Source organism: Megalops cyprinoides, chromosome 23, assembly GCF_013368585.1.
Source record: "Megalops cyprinoides isolate fMegCyp1 chromosome 23, fMegCyp1.pri, whole genome shotgun sequence".
Taxonomy (NCBI): Eukaryota; Metazoa; Chordata; class Actinopteri; order Elopiformes; family Megalopidae; genus Megalops; species Megalops cyprinoides.
This window is the reverse complement of record NC_050605.1, coordinates 24,650,950-24,670,627: the sequence shown is the minus strand read 5'-3', so window position 1 is coordinate 24,670,627 and position 19,678 is coordinate 24,650,950. Positions and strand designations below refer to the sequence as shown.

Sequence of the window (19,678 nt, the reverse complement as noted above, 5' to 3'; positions counted from 1 at the left end):
GTTTTTCTGCCTAGTGTTCTCCTTGTGTGTGTGTGTGTGTGTGTGTGTGTTAGGAATATGCAGTTTTAGTTCATAAAGCCTTCATAAAGCATACATAACAGCTTTGTGGTGTTATGGCACTATAACACAATCAGCCACTCTCTCTGAGCTATATCTCATGAATTTACACGGTATAAAGTGTAAACTCAAGATGTATTATTAAAGACCTAGTTGAATCATAAATATTATAGGATGTTGTCATGTGACTGTCATGATGAACAAATTGTTACTGATAATATTTCTTCTGTGGACTCTATTAATGGCTACCAACAGTATGAAGAACAGCAGTGAATCCTTTTAACCATAGTTGTGGCTAAAGCAGTTGGTAATCTAAACACAAAAGTGCCCCTGTCTCTCTGTCCGAACCGACTGTGGAGTCTGTAAAGGCTTTGAGACGGTGGTTAGGAAGGATTCAGCCTGTGAGGCGAGGTCCGGTCTGTCTGCAGGCTGAGAGAGGGCTGCGTACGGCTGCACGGGGATCAGGACAGAGCAGCTCTCCCTGCACTGTGCTGAGGGCAGATGCGTGTGCTGGAGCAGCAGGAGAGAGCAGGAATCTCACCTGCTCCCATCACATCCTCTCCATGGCTCTATACTGCTCTTTAAAGCTCCTGCTATAGCTTGTTTTCTGTGGGCTTTTTGTCTTTTCCCTGAGTGAGAAATGCATCTCACTCTGATTAATTTAAAAGTTTAAGCGGAGAAGGACTGGATGCAGACACACACTGGACTGACTGTAATGTGAGCGTTTTGTTTTCCGTGACAGACGCTGACCAGGAGCGGAAAGCTATCGAGGAGGAGCTGCTAAGCGATCTCATCACTTCAAAGGTAGGTGCTGTTTGGGTCAGAGCTCAGAGACATCCATAATTTCTGTCTGGTCTGATGCAGCCCTGGAAGGGTGAAACGCATCGGTTTCCTCTGGTCCTCAGTAACACGCAGTGTATTTTTGCATGTTTCTGGCTCACTGTATGGAATGCATGCCTCTGGGCAGGTGTGTCGCTGTCTGCTCTGATACCTGAGGTGCGTCCCAGCCCTGCCACATCACATTGACACGTCCAACAGCCCTCGGTCTGCAGGGTCGCAAGCTCGTTTTAACCAGATATTCCAGAATAGGAGAAAATAGGATGGAAGTATTTCACTCGAGATTAAACCTCCCAGAAGCCTCTCTGTTTATGACTGTCTGCTTTTCCCTTTTCTCTGAAGGCATTATAGCGTTTATCACTGTACCAGAATTACCTGAAATTGACTTAATTGCTGTGCATATACTGTAACAATTTAATGGAATTTGTGAAAATGGTTCTATAAACAAATTGTATGAAATGAATTTGTGGGGCCCATCAGTATGATGGATGTAGAAATGATTATAATGTGCCGTGTGAAGTATATGGGGAATCATAACAGTCCTGGATTTAATAACCCAAGTCATCTATTTTCTAGCCAATGGAATTTCAGATATCCCTTGAAGTATAATAACAGTAGTCATGAAAGCAGGTTTAGCAGCATAATGTGTTTATCGCATTGTTGGGCAGATGCTCAGACACAGAGAAGGCCTTCAGGAACGGCTGTGATGGATGCGCTGCCCGTAATACTGCCGTAACGACAGCCTCTGCTCTCTGTTGCAGTCACTTCTCTGCTGACTTAATCAAGCTCCTCAATTTTTGAGGGAATTTCATGATTGATGTGTCTTTTTGCAAATGTACGTCCAAAGGTGTGTCTTACGCATCATCAATCAGTAGCTAACAGTATCATCACCTCACAGGAGTTTAAGATTAACTGGATATTTTAAACCACTCATGTATAGTCAAGTGATACCAACTTGACAATTTGCATTTGAGACAACCTGAAAAAAATTTGTGGGTTTGAATGAAATGAGTCTCTAAAAAATGTGAGACAGATTTATAGACTTGGAAATGTCTTACAAGCCAAAAATAAATAAATAAATAAATAAATAACTTTAAGAGCACGGAGAGGTACCATAGCATCCTATACAGAGCAACCTGTCAGCAGACAGACCCACACCACAGTGCAGGAGCAGCAGCCTGTGGGAATGGCAGGCAGCTCTGTGTGTTTGCGGTGATTCAGCAGAGCGTCTCTGTCTCTCAGATCAGACTCCATCTCTGCTCTCTGCCTCCATCCCTGTAGGGGACCTGTGGCGGTCTCGAACGCACCTGCTGCTGTGCAGAGCGTTAGCGTTAGCACTGAAGTGCGCTCACACTCAGCACTGAAACACAGCAGAGACGCTTCTGACGCACTGATCGTACGGCTGGGCTCTGTCCCCGTGTATAATACATGCAGGCCTTCTCCCCCTGGCCACTGATTTGCCCCCATTCATTCACTCATAATGGGGCAGTTTCTTCCTCTGTGATCCATAAACATAAGCCAGCTGTGAGCTGTGGCAGGTTAATATTCTGCTACAGTTTGATAACTGTATGATGGTCTGTATCACGCTGGGGGAGATCTCAGCACACACAAAGCTGTGGGGTGACACTTTTGCACTGCTACTCACAGCTCTGTGCGTTAGTTGTGTGCTTAAGGGACACTCTCAGTCAGGGGTGACGCTTTCATACACTTTCATTTACGCAGCTGGGTGTGCACTGGAGTGATGGGTTATTAACTAGCAGAGCCCCACCCGGGAGTCCAGCCTGAAACTCACTGATTGGTCTGTTGGTGTGAGATGATTGTGCTTCAGAGGGTTGTGTTTCAGAGGCTCCGCTGTGTGCAGTGGCTCTAACGTTTTCACAATATCTGAATGCTGTGACACAAAGCCAGGGTATTCATCTGGTTATTCTTTCAGGAACTGCTGGACAGAAAATATCCATTTATTAACCCTGCAAATATTAGCTGATATGATGCAGTTAGCATCTGGAAAATCCCTTTATCTTTCTGTAATATTGGATACATTAATCAGTTCTAGTTTTAGTCATTATATAATAGTTATTACAAGTTATTAAAAAGTGGAATACTAACACTTGTACAGAATTGGTCATCCTACACAAAGGCACCATAAATTGAAAAATACATAAATGGCAACTAGCCTTTTGATTATTAAATGAAGTATTACACATTTCTAATGTGTTTGCTACATTATTGAGGCGTTCAGCGCCCGGCAGAGCATCGTGCTCCAATCACCAGGCGCTGCAATATCCATGACAACCAGGGTCAGGGTCAGGTGATCATTTGCAGGCTTTCAGATATAATATCAGGCAGAATATCTGAAGCACATTTCACCGTCTCCAGCACCTCGTCACTCAGCTCCATTAGTTCCATTTCAAAGTTACTGACATTTAATGGATTAAATTCAAATGCATTAAAATACAATTAAGAACATAAGAACATATGATGACGAGAACAGGCCATTCGGCCCAACTAAGCTCGCCAACTAAGCTTTTATACTTATACAATTAAGTATAAAATAAGAGCATAGAATTCCAGGGCTGCTTCATGTGGGCACACTGACAGGAATAATTCCACTGCAGTTTATTGGGAGATTTATCACGGGAGATGTATTGGTAAATGTGATGGGTTAGGTGTTGGGAGATGTATTGGTAAATGTAATGGGTTAGGTGTTGGGAGATGTATTGGTAAATGTGATGGGTTAGGTGTTGGGAGATGTATTGTTAAATGTGATGGGAGATGCATGTCTTTGCTGTATTGCAGGTGAACAGACCTCAGAGGAGGGTCACGCTGCTGGATGCCTGTGAGCTGATTCACAGCCTGGATGGGCGGGGCCAGGAGGTGTGGCTGGGTGTCGGGGAGGGGCTGGTGTCCACAGACCCCTTCACCACAGAGACACTGGACGCGCTGTTCGACCTGCACAACCTCTGCAGAATACTGCAGCCCAGACAGGTGAGCGCAGCACACACACACACACCTGCGCACGGGCACACACATACACACCTGCGTACGCGTGCGCGCGCGCACACACACACCTGCACACGGTCATGCACACACACACACACACACACTTCACTGGAATTGCTTGAGTAAATACCCAGCAGAATAATTGGAACGTTTATGGAGAAAGCGTGTTGTAAGTGGTGCTGGAGAGGACTGTGTGCTGAGTGTATGCATAATGAAACACAGCGATGGCGGGGGGGGGGGGGGGGGAGGGGGGGTTGGTAACGGCTCTGCTGATTACCCTGCTCCCAGTACCCCAACTGTGCAGGACTGGCTGTCCCCACATCCTCCCGGCCAATCACAGCAGGCCCAGGTGAGGGGGAGGTGGCCACGCCCAGCGTGGGCCGGGGGTGCGATGAAGTCCCCTCTCCTGCACTCCAGTGGCCTGCTAAGAGGCCTCCAATCACAGCCAAACACACACACACCCCCATCCCGCTACCATCCCATAATCACAGCCAAGCACACACACCCCCATCCCACTGCCATCCCATAATCACACACAGCAACAGGCGTCTCCACGTGTGTTTCAGAGTGCTACGGAGTACTCAGACCCGCTGAACACGGAGAGCAGCGAGATCACACCCAAGAGGAAATCGCCGTACATATTGAAGAGACAGCTGCACACCAGCAAGGCCAGGAGACCCTACATCCTGCGGAGAAGCACTCACTACTGACCCCTGCTGGTTACCGCTCATACAACTCCACTCTGTGAATGAGTCTGTACTAACTGTATAAATGTGATTATTGTCTGGTGTTTAATTCCACACAGCTCTCAGTCTGTTCATTTGCTCACCACACTCAACATGAACCTTGTAAATAAAAACTGCAGCAAAAATGTTATTATTGAAAGACTGAATTATATGAATCATATCATTTCGATTTCTTCTCTGTGTGATTAAACACCATGGATTTGAAATGACAGATATGACAGCCTCTTTATTTATGCTGTTTCAGCCATAGATTCCTGTAATCACACAACTAAAATGCAGTATAACCATACAAGTAAAAACAAATACAACCACACACAAGTAAAATAAATGTGTTGTAGAATCTCCTTGGCTAGTAGGGCTCCAACCAGCCCTTCGGCAGCAGGTTTCACACACGCTTCTTAGAGCGGTCTCACTGCCAGTGCAAGTGTGGCAGCAGAATGAAGAGTCATGCTGTAAACAGCTGCTGTCCGCTCCTTCATTGCTTTATCTCCCCCTGTAGTGGGTGTTAAATCTGCAGATCTGGACAACTGACGTCTGCTCCAATACCACATGACCACATCATAGGTGCTGTGTCAACTCAGTTAGCAGATGGATCAGACTATCACTTTTAGCCATTGTTTAAAAATGATACATATAAAATAAATCCATACCTAACAATCTAAAAGCATAAATAGTAACAAACAGGTCAGAGGAAACGTTTAATTATATCTTCATTGCTGAGAAATAAAGAAATCTTACAGTACCTACAGTGCCTTCGGCACGTTTCACTGCTGTGGAGTGAGAATCTCAATAACTGAACTCCAAATGCAAATTTTCACAACCAGGATATTAATATCTATGCTTTTGGGAGAGTGTCAAAGTGCGACGGACACATATAAAGTAGCCTACAACATCCATCGCAACTCAGCTTCGGTAATTCAGATTTTCAGTATTAGTTTCGGTGTTTAAGAAACTAGGCATTCGCTAGCATCGTTTCAGATTTAACAACCTGAAAAGTTCAGCTCGGTTACAATTCCAATCATTTAGTTTAAAATGACGAGTCTGATCCAGAGTCAGTCGCTCAGGGCAGAAAGCGCGGACACCATGTGACGATGTGTGAGGTGTGGGGTCTGCCACACTTACGTCACTTTGGATAAAAGCGTCTGCCAAATGAATGTGTAGACACGCACTTTACATTTCCACAACACAAAACTCGCAACCTCACATTAGTAAATGTGGAATCATGTGCAGCAGCTATTAAATCTGAAGAAGTGAAAAGCAACGCCTCGCGTTCCTGAACATAAATGCAGCATCACGCAGTTAACGGCTCGTGTTCAGACTGGCGCATTTCCGCACACCGGTCAGGGTGTGCAGGTGGGGGCGCGTTTGATAATAGGGGCCCACATTAAAATTTAACGCTTTTATTTCACTGATATGACTCAAGCAGATCTCTGAGAGCATGCTTTTCATGGAACCCGTATAGGCTACATCAAGTTCATATAAGATGGTTTTACAGCAAAAGGGGGATTTTAAGGGCAAACTGGAAAAAAAAATCCACACATACGTGTCTTGTTTATTTTTGATCTATTGTAAATTTACTTTTCCCCCTCAATTTTGAATGAGGTAGTATTTACTCTCCAAGTCTCATACGTGCAAAGCAGAAGGGGACTCCTCGTGCTTTCAGCACAAGATTCCCGTGTTAGGTCAACTGCAAAACATAATTAACGTTGATGAATGCGTCAAGCCTTTACTTGGTGTTATACTTAAAATTCATATTGAACGATCAATGCGGTGCCGCTATAATGGCACTCATAATGTTTGGATATATCACCATCTAGTGGTCAACTCATGTATAGACGGCATCTTCGCTGGGTGCACGACTCTGAGTCTCAATTGTTTTCTCCGAATTGAGTACAATTGTGCAATTTATCTCCATGGTTAAATATTCGGGCAAGTCTGCTTGGCTAAAAGCTGGATACAACTGGCTAAAGAAGTGCAAACTATTTCGACAAACATTTTATATCCATAGCGTTGGCGTAGTCAACGGCGGTAACTCAATTCTTAAACGGGTTGCAATGAATTAAGGGCCATCAAGTGCAACTGTTGATTTTTATGAAGTGACAGAGCCAGTGAAATCTTCCTGCTGTCACCGTTTGCAGCCGTATCACACTGAACACGTGCATAATGGGTAGCGCGGAGTGGGTACTGCAAGTGGATGACGTGCGCTCCTTCCTCCCACTTAAGCCCCTAACTTTTTTTCTCTGGAAACTTAATCTGTTTGTAAATCTCAATCGAACCGACCATTTCGATGGACTTTATGACGCTACTGAACTTTTAATGGCTAAACCCCCGCTTTTTGACAAATGTGCTCCTGAAAATTAAACTCCACCCCTGACTGGAAAATACCCGCACGCTACCGCATCTTACTTTTAAGCCAACCATTACAGGGAATACTAAATGCCAGTTAGGCAGTACAACTTCAAAAATAATTCTAATCGGGATACCCAGCTCCCCTCTCAATAGCCCGGTTTAAAGAAAACGCTAAATGACACAGCGCTGCTTTGACGAGCAGAATTAGCCCTCTGTCAGAGACCTCTTATACCTGACTAACACGTCACCACAGGTGCGCAAGTTAGAGATATTAAGTACTTCAGTAATTTCAGTGCGGCTGTTAACGAGCTCCCAGAGGCCAATGTAAAAATGATTAGGCCTATGCAATTTAATTGGAAAGAATCAAGATTTTATTTAAGCCTTTTAGTTAACATCATGGGTAAAGGATTAGACAAACCAGATCGATTGACCATTCATTTATTTATTTATGTGAATAAAGAAAAGGCTAAAAGATTGACACGTTATGGCATTCGGGTACAACTGAAATCGTTAGCCTGTTGGAAGCCGTAAAACATCTAATTCACCACAGGTGTGCAAGTTTATTAGATGAATAGGAAAGCAGCTATTGCACGGCTAACTCCGTGACGCTTTTTAAAAACGTGACGCTTTTTAAAAAGTGCCGAAACGATACTTTGTCGGTAGTGTTGACAAAATGTCACCGATGCAGACATTAGGCCGGAATTTTAGAACGTACCATAGTTTTTAAATGAAAAGACATTCATTTAATTGCTATATAATTGTAGATTGTGCCTCCAATGTAGATATAATTGGGCATATTAATGCTGTATAAAATGTCTATGTAATAATGACTGAAATTATTAAATTGTCCGTTTACAGACGTGGTAATTATAAAGTTAAACATTTTAGAACAACATTTACATTTACAGATTCACAGGCTGCCGTTTGGATAACAATCCGCTAGGGGGCAATATAATAATAGATAATAATCTCTACTGCCCGACTCAACCGCTCCTCTCCCTTACTGCACCCCGTTTATACCAATCCGATCTATCCAGGAATATTTGGTCATTAAAAAAACTTCATTCTGATGAGTAGAATTACAGATTACGTTTTAAATCGAAACGTCTTCTCTTATTCATCACAACCACAGTGCTGTAACGGTCATATAGCCCTGCATCACTGTAGCACACACGCAGTGCTGTAACGGTCATATAGCCCTACATCACTGTAGCACACACGCAGTGCTGTAACTGATGGACAGTATGGCATTACGTCATGCTAGCACACACATACAGCAGCTGATATACAACACCACCTCAGGTGTGTCTCCAGGTGAGGGGTGTTGAGCTGTCAGTATCTCAGCACAGAACATTTCCTGTTTCTTGGAGCCCTGTATTTTATATCACATCCATATTTTTATTTTATTTTTTCCTGTTTAATTTAGGTCAAAACCTTCATTATTTAAAGAAGCTTCCAGCCATGATCACCTGGTACTGCACTACCTGTTGTCTCCTCTCGCATGGTGAGAAACGCTGTTTGCAGCAGTATTAACCTGTATTAACTCTTTTTCCGTTGCTGATTCCCTGGCATCTAAATGCAGATTGCCGGTTAAACTCCTCTGCGGGAGCCTGGTGCAGCCTCTCAGTGCGGCCGACGCCTCTGTCTGGCCCCGCCCACAACTTGTGCATGAGGCAGTCTGATCAGGATAATTGCATGTGAAGGAATGAGATTAGCTCCTTTGTGAGGAATCTGATTCTGTGAATTAGATAATGGTACAACAAGTGTGACCTTGTTCTCTGCTGGCAAATCAAATAATTAGGCCACATATGATGGAAGTCACCCGGACCTGACGATAGGGAGCAGCCGGGAGATTACGCCATTGTTCTCTCTGATGGTAGTGACATCAATCAACACTCCAAACAATGGCCTCTCTCTGAGACTGCAGAGAAAGACTCCTCTCAGATAATAATAATCTCTAAATGGCTGCCCAGAAAAGATTATTAAATGGCTTTCAAGTATGTCCACAATTTAGACAAAGCAACCAGAGTTCTGTCTTTTTTAAACAGGACAGAATTATGTAGCACATTTAGTGAAAATGCACTGAAGGTATTTCAGCTATCTGTCCTGTTATGGGGAATGCAGAGACTTAGTTTTAATTAAGCGTGGCAGAATGACTTTGCAATAATTAAGGAATATGATAATTAAAGAGTATCCCACTTGGACGGCTACTCAGTAAGGAAGATTTCCACTGGATCTCAGTCTCTTCCCTCTGTTAAGTACGGAGCAGGTGAGTGGTAGACTGCTCAGCCTTCAGGAATAGGCAGAGATGCTGTGATCCCAGTGTGAGGTAACGGAGACAGCTCCCCTTTGCTGCCCTGAGAGTAGGATTGATGACACAGAGGTTAGCACCTGCACACAAACACAGACATACTGTACATCCTTCCATAAACACCAGCACCAGAAACAGCTACAGCAGCACCAACACCTGTACACCTGTGCAAATGATGCAGGAAGTTGTGCAGTAGTGTGTGTGTGTGTGTGTGTGTGTGTGTGTGTGTGTGTGTGTGAGAGAGCAGTGCAGTGGTGTGTGTGTGTGAGCAGTGCAGTGGTGTGTGTGTGTGTGTATGTGTGTGTGTATGTGTGTGTGTGTGTGTGTGTGTGTGTGTGTGTGTGTGTGTGAGCAGTGCAGTTAGCTTAATTCACTGACGATGAAATCCTACAGCAGAGTGGGAGTACACTGTGCACAGCATAGATATTTGATCTGTGAAAACATGTGAGACGATTAGTAATTTAAAAAATACCCCTGTGTGACCATTATGATATACCTAACCAACCGTAGAGCTCTCCAGCAGCCCTGTAATGGAGAGGAACTCATCTCCTCTCAGCAGACTCACACAAAAACACTAATAAAGGAACCAATTTCTGTCAAATACATTGTTTTCAAAGAGTAGTTGGCAGCATAGCTTGGTTGATATTCCTGTGTGAAACAATTAGCTGCACACAGATCTCCCCCCTCCACCTGACTGGCTGAGATGGAGGGGGGAGAGCCTGCTGAAATATTCAGCACCAGTATCCCGAACTCACTACTTATTTAGAGTCATTAATTTGTATTTCCCTGCGGAGCAGCTGCAGAGCTGCTCTCTGAAAGGATAGCAGAAGGAATGGAGCTATTAAATGCAGCATGGATATCCCTCCGGCAAAATTTAAAATAATAACACGGAAAAGCAGATGTGGAGTACACCTCTCTGAACCGCTGCAATTAGGAGAGATTTCCCCCGTCAGAGAGCAGCTGCTGTCCCCATGAGGTCTGAAGGACCAGAACCAGACATATTTACCTTTGGATTTTATTTTTACCAAAACATAACTGAATGAAATCTCAGAACTGTATAACCTCCCCCCCACGAAAGTCTAAACTAAACATCTACCTCATACATTTACCAGGTGATGTTGCTACTGTTAAGCCATTCTCTACATACATGCTCTGTGTTTTATCTGTATCTGACATGTTTGCCATTTCTGATACATAATAATACTGATTAAAAACCCTAATAAACCTTTAACATTTGCCTCTTTAATGTCTATGGCCCATATAATAACATAGAAGGAGAACAGGAAACAGGAAGGAATAGAGTGTAGGAAGAGGTGAGACAGCAGTACTGTCCCACCTCTGTGAGCTGCATCACTGGAACAGGATGGAGAAAGTCAATCTCTGAAGATCTCACTGCTACACCAGCAAAGCAAAGCGAGTCCCCACCTCTCCAACCCCCACCCTCTGCCTCTGGCTCCTGCACGGCATTGTGGGCCATAACCTCCAGCCTCAGGGTGGAGTGGAGGTTGCAGTCTGGCTCCGGAGCTGCAGACTCACCTGCTTAAGTCAAACTGCTGTGACTTTACCTGAAAGACTCACAGCTGAGGAGTGGCCGCATGCATAGAAGCTTGCAATGATGCTGTTCCTTCCTGTCTGATGAAGTTGAGGGTTTCAGAGTAATACGTCAGGCAAAGGCATTTTGGGGATATTGTTTGTCTTACAGAGATATCAGATCTGTTCACAGCTTTACCTTGCTAAAATATCATATCATGTAATATTACCGTGTCAGCTTGACACTGGTGGCAGATGACAGTGGGAAAATGCTGCCTTTCTGAGGCAGAATCTCATGATTTCAAGGCAGCAGCTACTCTGAAATGCATACTGTGTCTTCCACCAGCTGTAAGGAACCTTGACCTTGACTACTGATCTGTTTATGTCCCAAAGTCTACATTCATATCTCAGGATAGTAACTGAAGTCATGATCATTACATGCCCTGATTGATACTAATGACAGAGCTAATCAGAGGCGTATGCAAACGTCCAAACACCACAGCTCCCCTGCCAGTTCACTCTGAAGCAGTGTGTAGACTGCCAAGAATCTTGGTGTAGTTTGATAACAATCTGTCCTTTACCAAAAATATAAATTACCCAGAACTGTTGATTCTTCCATTACATATTACATTATTACATTATTAACCCTTTATTTAGAAGACATTAAATACCTTACCTAAAATGGCTTTTCCCCAGAGGAGAATCAAACCAGCAACCTTTCAGTTAAGAGCCCTGCTCCTTACCATGATTGTCCAGGCACCTGTGCTGTCCTGACTGCAGTACTGCACCCTCCTTGGCAGTCTCCCTAAGTGAGTCCAGCTCATACAGTCTCTATCTAGAAGCATATTTACAGCTAAATTATCAAACGTTTTTTCCTTTCTACTCTTATTTGCCAGTTACTCACATTATCCATTATTCTGTATGTGGTTTTATATTCAGATTTGTAAAATACTCTTTATACTGATTAATTCATGTTTTCCTCTATTAAATGCAATATGACTGAATCCACATTGTGATGTGAGTATGGTGATTCAGTAATGCATATTCTGACTGATGACATGGCCACTGCAGTTACAAACAGACCTCTGTTCCTGCAGACAGCAGGCCAGCTCAGGCCTCTCAGTGGCTGACAGCAGTCAGGGACACAGAGTCATCGGCCTGTAGTGTGGAGCGTGCCCCAGGCATGTGAGCGTATACGCCGAACATTTAGTATTCATGTATTCAAATATCATTACGTTTATGTCTGAATAAAATGAATAATGTATAGAGGAGCTGTGTGTGCGTGGATATGGAGACATGAGTGATGGGCATATACAGTGGAGTGAGAGCAACACATGGGGCTCCGCTCCTGCTGGTATCACTGCCGGTATCACTGCTGCAGGTATCACTGCCGGTATCACTGCTGCAGGTATCACTGCAGGTATCACTGCTGCAGGTATCACTGCCGGTATCACTGCTGCAGGTATCACTGCAGGTATCACTGCTGCAGGTATCACTGCTGCTGGTATCACTGCCGGTATCACTGCTGCAGGTATCACTGCAGGTATCACTGCTGCAGGTATCACTGCCGGTATCACTGCTGCAGGTATCACTTCAGGTATCACTGCTGCAGGTATCACTGCAGGTATCACTGCTGCAGGTATCACTGCAGGTATCACTGCTGCAGGTCCCATCCCTGCTCTGAATGTGTCTGATAGATTGGCAGGTGCTCAGATGAATCATGGCGTTTGTGTGATGACATCACAATGTGTAACAGTACTACATTCATGGCGTTTGCCTCAGGATGAACTCTATGGCTGGTTGGCTCTAAACCGAAGCCCCTTTAGCAAGATTTAAAAACATCCGCCTTGGAATCCCTGACCCCTCAAAGTATCCACAGTCAACCCGTGACACAAAGAAAGAAAACACAGTTTATTCAAAAGACCTGTTTTACATTTGTATAGAAGCAGCATGTTGTTTGGTCAAACCTTGATGTGCTTCTCTTGAGTGATGCATTTCCTGAAGTGACAAAGCTCAAGTCAAGCCAATCAGCACCTGGGGGGTGAAGAAAACTGTAGCACATCAACGTACGTCACAATCAAACTGCACGGTCGATATCACATTAACCTTGACCCGGAGTCACTGAATTACCCAGGATTTTCAGAGAAGCATTAATAACCTGACATAAATGACCAAAAGATCAAGAGTCCCTGGAATTCTGAGTTCAAATACAAGATAGTTTTGAGGTCATTATTTGGATTATGTTTTATTTTCCACAATTATAATCCAACATAAATTTATGAAAAGCATACAAAATTCAGTGGATAAAGACAATAATTTCATACCAATAAATAAACAGACAAATAACTAAATGAATAAATACATAAATAAATTGTTTGTTGGTGCTGTGTTCATGGTAGGGGACTCAGTCAGTGACTCACTGACTCGCTGGCTGTGTAGTCCATAGGCTTATACTTCTGATAATCAGCCACTCTTTCTGACTGGCTGTGACCATGATTCTGACGCATTCAATGTCAAATGAGATCTTGTGGTCCACCTCGTGGACCTCGATGTTGCCGCTCTTAAACTCTCCCAAAGTGATATACGAGGAGCACTGCTTGCCTTTTTTGGTCCCCACCAGCTTCTCCCCGACCTCTAAGGCTCCGTGATGCAAAATATCGTTTTGCCGATCGTCTGTCCCTGTGACGATCTTGATTTTGCTGATCCTAGTCGCTTTGTTAAAGACGATCACAAAGAAGTCTCCAGTGGAGGGGGCTTTGCCCCAGAAGTACTCGTCCACGCTGCTGTAGGCTTTGGTGGCGTCGTAGTTCTCGAACACGTTGATGTTGGTGTGCAGGCTGGCAGGAGGGTTGTCGGGAATGTCAAATGAGTCCTCCTCGAAGTCGTCGTCCTTCAGCTTGTTCTCTGCTCCCTTGTAGGAGGAGTAATAGCCCATATGCTGAAAGAGGGAGGGCTTGAACCGGATCACGTCCTTCTGGGCCAGAAGACCCCTGAAATGGATGAGCAGCCAGTCGCAGGGCATCTCCTGGTAGAACATGAGGAGGAAGTGGGCCAGCCGAGGCAGGTCCTTCGAGTGGTACAGCTTCCCGATGTAGCCCAGCTTGGAAAACTCCAGCATCACCCAGTAGGACCCCTCCCTGGAGGTGACCACCTTCTTCATGGCAGTGAGGAAGTTCTTCGCACAGCGCACGTCATCCTCCAGCATCATGTAGAAATCAGACAGGTTGGTACAGAAGTTGAGGAGGAAGGCGTAGTCCACGTTCTGTTTGGACCGGAACCTGACCCGGTCCTCAGGGTCGTTGTAGTTTCTCTTCAGTCCGTCCAGCGATGGGTAGTACTCCTCAGGGGCGTGAATAACCAGCAGTCTCCCGGCGATGATGTGGTGGCCAAACTTCCTGGAGATGTCCTGCACTAGGCTCTCACACCAGGCCAGGTCAAAGTCCGCCAGGTGAACCACCACCACGATCTCTTTCAGCTCCTCATAGCTGGACTGGTCAAAAATCGATTTAATTGTCTCCATTAGATAATTCCCTCTTTTTCTCTTTACAGAGGACAGTCCAATGGTCAGATACTCTGCAGACACAAATGACAAAATTTCTCATTTAACACATATTCACTTGTTGTGGTTATTGTTTACAATTTTATTCAATTTAATTATTTACAAGCACACTGTCTTACTAACCAAAACTAAGTAAATATTAACATTACATTAACATTACATTGTGATATTAACATTCAAAACAACTAAATCTACCTTATGTGATTTGGTATTACAAATTTGTGTATGCATGTTTCTTTTATAATACTAACTTTGAAACATTTAATCAGTTTTGTGTCTTACAAATCAGATTAAGTTCAAACATCTGGTTATTGGGCTTAATCCATAAATACATCAACTTTTGTTTAAAAGATCAAAAGCTTAAAAAATGCATAACCACCATAATATGCTTTTCCTGAAAGCTGTTCCCAATCTGAGCTCCATACAGTGTGACACATTACATGTGGTCGCAGCCAACATATTTGCTTCATAACAATTGATTTTTTTATTGTTATGTTAAAACATAATGGAAAATGAAATGTAAATGTTTCGTTATGTGAAACAAATTGAATACTGACATATTCTGACACATACATCCTGATACATTACTCTCAGCCCATCAATCATAATCAACAGATTACCTTGTGATATTTGCTCAGTCTTTATTGCTCGACTCAATGTCATATATTTATATGAATATTAAATCACAATGATTTTTATTCTTATAATTATTCTTATTCTTATATTTATTATTATACTCACTTTTTCTTGGCAGTGGTGATCCTGCCAGGTAGCGATATGTAACATTTATGGTTCCAGAAAAATTTGAGAGGTCTTTAAAGGTGTGGACGTATCGTTCGGAATTCAGCTGGTGTATAGCGGTCTCTCTCAGCTGCCTTTTGTCGTCTTCCTGTAATTGATGTACGAAAAACAGAGACAGAGAACAGTAAGGATTACAGAGAGGTTCAGACTCAGTATATTACAGCCTGGATCATAATGTAGTGTTATAGTAGTAAATTCCACAATTAGTACTGCAGTATTTCAAAACTAAACTCCAAATTGTGTACACAGCCATGCATTGCTCTTCCAAAGTAATGTAAAGTTTAGTGACAAATATAAACTTTGGCAAAATGGTATATTCAGTTTGACATGCTTCAAAGTGCTAATGAAAATAAATTTCTATAATAAAACGTCATGTTTTAAATGCTAATGGTCCCTGTAAGAATGCCAATTTGTTCATACCACTTGAATAATTTAAACAACACACACATATAACATGCATTTATCAGAATGTCTGATGAATATGGTTATGGGTCCATCATCAAATTTTAACAGCCTTGCAGGAATTACAGGATAGATACCAGCGTGGAAATTCTGAAGGCGTTTGTGTGGATGAAGGAGGTTGGGTTGGTCTCTAAAGGAGCTTCTACACGATGTTCCACACAACGGGTTTGGGCCAGTAACTGTTTTCTCTCAGCACATCATCTGTGCCTTATGTGACAGGAGAGGAGAGGACCTACCAGCATGTAGCCGTCCTCCATATACAGGTTAACAAAGAGGAGACAGGTGATCAGTACACCGAGCAGAGGGATGGTGGAGCGTTTCCGGAAACACCTCATCTTGTCCAGGTACTTCCAGATCCGCCTCATGATGGCGAAGCTCTTACTGAAAGCTGAGGGAAGAATAAGAGGACCGTAAGCGCCGATAACATCCCTCTGCTCCATTTCATCCACCCTGGGCTCCGTGGCAGGAGATTTACATCATCTTCTGCCTCACTGACCACCATGGTAGCACATCAGATGCCTGCTCATACTGTCTACACATTGCAAGCGTGTTGCCTGCAACCAAATGAGATTCCTGTCATGGGATGTTCTTGTCATTTTCCCTTTTGAGGAGGGATTAGATGGTCTTAAGAGGTGTCTGTGGAATCTGTGATATTGTTTGCCAGTAAGCTATTTAACCTGTCAGGTTAAAACACGCAGCAAAACAACAAAAAATGTAATAATTTATATTTCCATCTGAAAATTTGACAGATACAACGTGAAGCTGAAAATAAGTACCAAAGAACAGATGCATCATTTCAGGCACTCCCACGCATACAATCCACACATTCAGCATGCCGCCTGCAACCAAATGAAAGTCCTGTTTCAAATAAAATGAGATTCTAGTCATGTGATTTTCCTGATGTCTTTAGCAGACACTTCTGTATGTAAGGAGATAAAGACACGAGGACCCACCAGGCAGACCAACCTGTACATCACTCAAACTTCAGCACAAAGACTTTGGAATTAAATGCAAATGTGGAATCATTTACAGTGACTGAGTCCTCCAGTCAGAGTGAATCAGTGAGTCCTAACCACTCAGCACCTTTTACAGAGCAAATCTCATGAAGCTGACTCCTTTGTGCTGCTTGTTAAGTGCATGTTATTCCTCCATTCCATATATAAGGCATTTTGGCAAGGCCTAAAATGTGTCCACATAAATTATGAATGATATCCCATATGAATGATCCCCATGGTCACTATATGTGTTCAGCTTTGAGGCTGAAAGAGCAGCAGTATATGGAGCCGCACACTCGCACGCTGTGCTGGGAGTGCTTATCCACACGGAAACTCAACACGCTGGGCTTCTTTCCGGAAGATGCACACGGGCTCTCTGCAGGGGGTTTCAGTAACAGCCCGAGTGTCCTCACAGGAACCTCCGCTGAAGTCCGAGCCCAGCTGTGAAAACCTGCTCGGCTTCCCACGTGCATTGAAAGGACAGAGGGCAGAGAGAATCCATTCACACCCTGGGAAATCTCTGTGAATACGCAAACAAGTGTGCTTTATACATGCAGTGATACAGATGACAAGAATGCCCTCAAAACCTGTAGACTTTGGTTAAACTTTTTTTCCCTTTATGTGATAACAGGAGACGGTGAGTGTACTGCCCTGAATGGACCACTCCATTTCCTCAGCCTCCCACTGCAGACCTGAACACTGTGTAGCCCATAATTTCCCTCTGAATTTCAGTCACACTCGCAAACCAAGAGTGCGAAAAGAATGATAATAATCAGTAAACGCTGGGAGAAAGTAAAGTTTTGCTCAGTTAAATCTAGAAGACTTTTTAGTAATCGACTCTGAGGCCAGACACAGAAGGTGCTTCCGCATAAAATAATGAGCAGTTATCATGCTCAGCCGTTACTTGGCAGGTGTTTGATGATGAAGGATTAACCAGGATGGAGTTATCCCACAGAAACCTCTGCACACACACTCATACACTGTTTGCCCTCTTTTCTGTAGACTCTGTGAAGCTCAGTGCAAACAGGAGATCAAGACAAACACGATGAATCTGCAAATAAGGCAAGGACCGGACTGGCTGATTGTCCTACTGAGAAACATGATCAGACAGCAGTGCTTAGAACAGCTCTAGTTTCTCATATGAGTACATGCTGTGCGTTCTCACACGTTGACGGCAGCAGTGTGTCTAATAAAAATACATCGGGAGATGAACATGCGTGCTGGCGCAGACTCGAACCCCACCCCCCCCCCCCCCCCCCCCCCCCCCCCCCCCCTCAGACTGACGCAGACCCTGCCCTCCGGTATCTCGCAGAGAGGGGACACAGACAGCAGACGGGCAGAAAGCAATTACCACCATGTTTGATGTGCGGAGGACCCCTGGAATAAGAGAAGCAAAGCATGGTGGGAGGATGGATATATTGCAGATGGAGGCAGGACAAGCATGGCCCACTTTACTGTGAATAACATGCAGAATAGCCTGAAATGCCTCCCCTCAGATTGACTCAGTTGTGCGAGTCCTTGTGCAATCAGGGAGTCAGGTACGTGGCACAGATACCTCACCCATGACTGCGGTTCACAACATACTAATGAGAAATAGTGGGTGGAGTTGCAAAAGGGAACGCTCTGAACTTTCCGTTCAACTTGACTTTATTGGCTTGACAAATGGACAAGCAATATTTCAAAGCATTATTAAGGACTTAGCTAAGAAAATTACAAGCTGTAACCACTAGCTACAATAACAAACTGGAAAAGTACCCACATATGAACTTACTAAACCTTGCTGGCTATATGTCCCCACTGTTTTCTCTCAGTCCAGTTAAAACACTGACATCTCTCAAGCAGAAGGTCTCCTCTGGTAACCTTAATGCTCTTTGAGATGGGGTGCATATTTCCACATGGTCACTGCTATCATGGGTCTGTCCTCCATTCTGCAGTGGGAGGAAACTCTCCTACTCTCCTGTGATTGGCTGGAAGTGAGCCACTGTGAGTGGAGGATATGATGTAGGGGTGGGGCAGGCAACACCCATTAGAAATGTTTCAATGCCTGATTAGTCTGGTGTGCAGAGTACAGAGGCTGCTCCACCAAGCTGCTGTGCCACAACTGGAGTAACAATCTGACAGGAAATAAGACCAAAAGCCAGTGAAGGTTTACCATGCAACCTTTTCAAAATGGGTGATCTGCTGAATGCTAAATGAACACTACACAGCCCTATGGTCCTGGTACTAGATACAAGGGCATTAGAGGGTGCCCTAGTGCCATGTGCATCTGTTACAAACTGTGATGTTGGGGGACAGAAAATGAGAAAAGAATACACTGATATCGCAACAGTAAAAAAAAAAAAAGGACATAACTCCTCTGGCACCTGATAAGAATTCATACATTTCTGTTATGGCTTTCAAGCAGTATTTTCATTTTAGTCACTTTGTTGATTCATTATTTGTACATATATATGGAAATGGGGGTTTGGCTGTTTATTCAGCCCGTGTGGAGAGGAGCTGTGAGTGCAGTTTCCAGGTGTTGGCAATTATCACATGGGCTGTACAAGATGCAGCAGGTGCAAAACGAGCACCGAGCACTGAGCTCTCATCTGTCCTTCAGATCAAAATTCAAGGTAGGATGTTTGTCTCAGACAGACAAAAGTCTCAAAAATTACTGCAAATCTTAACATCTTTCTCCTCGCCTCACTCTCTGCAAGATATTTGCTTAAACAGTTTCTCCTTTAAACTCCAGAGAATGATGCAGACTGTAGGTACATTTCTGGGTAGATCTGTTGTAGACAAAAGAATGACTTTGAAAGAGTCAGGACAGATCCAGGCTTTTATCTGTAATGGTGCAGCTAAGCACCATACCCAGGCTGATCGAGGCGATTTCATTTAAGTTCAGTTGCAATATGGGTGGTGAAGAGACTTCAGTTAAACATGTGAAATTGTATGGGGGTGAGTGCCTTGAGTTTACACTGTATATATTATGTGCTTGTAGCAAATCCCAGATGTATATCACAGAGATTATTGGGTCTGGGCAGGAAAAAAA

General features: G+C 43.8%; 1 protein-coding gene across 3 annotated transcripts in view; it reads right to left on the bottom strand.

The window, feature by feature from the left end:
- Positions 1 to 13,146: 13,146 nt before the first annotated feature.
- The window catches only part of mgat4c (mgat4 family member C), a 61,658-nt gene continuing 55,126 nt past the window's right edge, over positions 13,147 to 19,678 (bottom strand). For all 3 annotated transcript variants that reach the window (XM_036518250.1, XM_036518251.1, XM_036518252.1), the window contains 3 exons: positions 15,889 to 16,040; positions 15,131 to 15,278; positions 13,147 to 14,403 (listed from right to left, as the gene is read on the bottom strand). In XM_036518250.1, the coding sequence (XP_036374143.1) occupies positions 13,247 to 14,403; positions 15,131 to 15,278; positions 15,889 to 16,017 (1,434 nt within the window). In that variant the 5' untranslated portion in view covers positions 16,018 to 16,040 and the 3' untranslated portion in view covers positions 13,147 to 13,246. The remainder of the gene's footprint in view (positions 14,404 to 15,130; positions 15,279 to 15,888; positions 16,041 to 19,678) is intronic.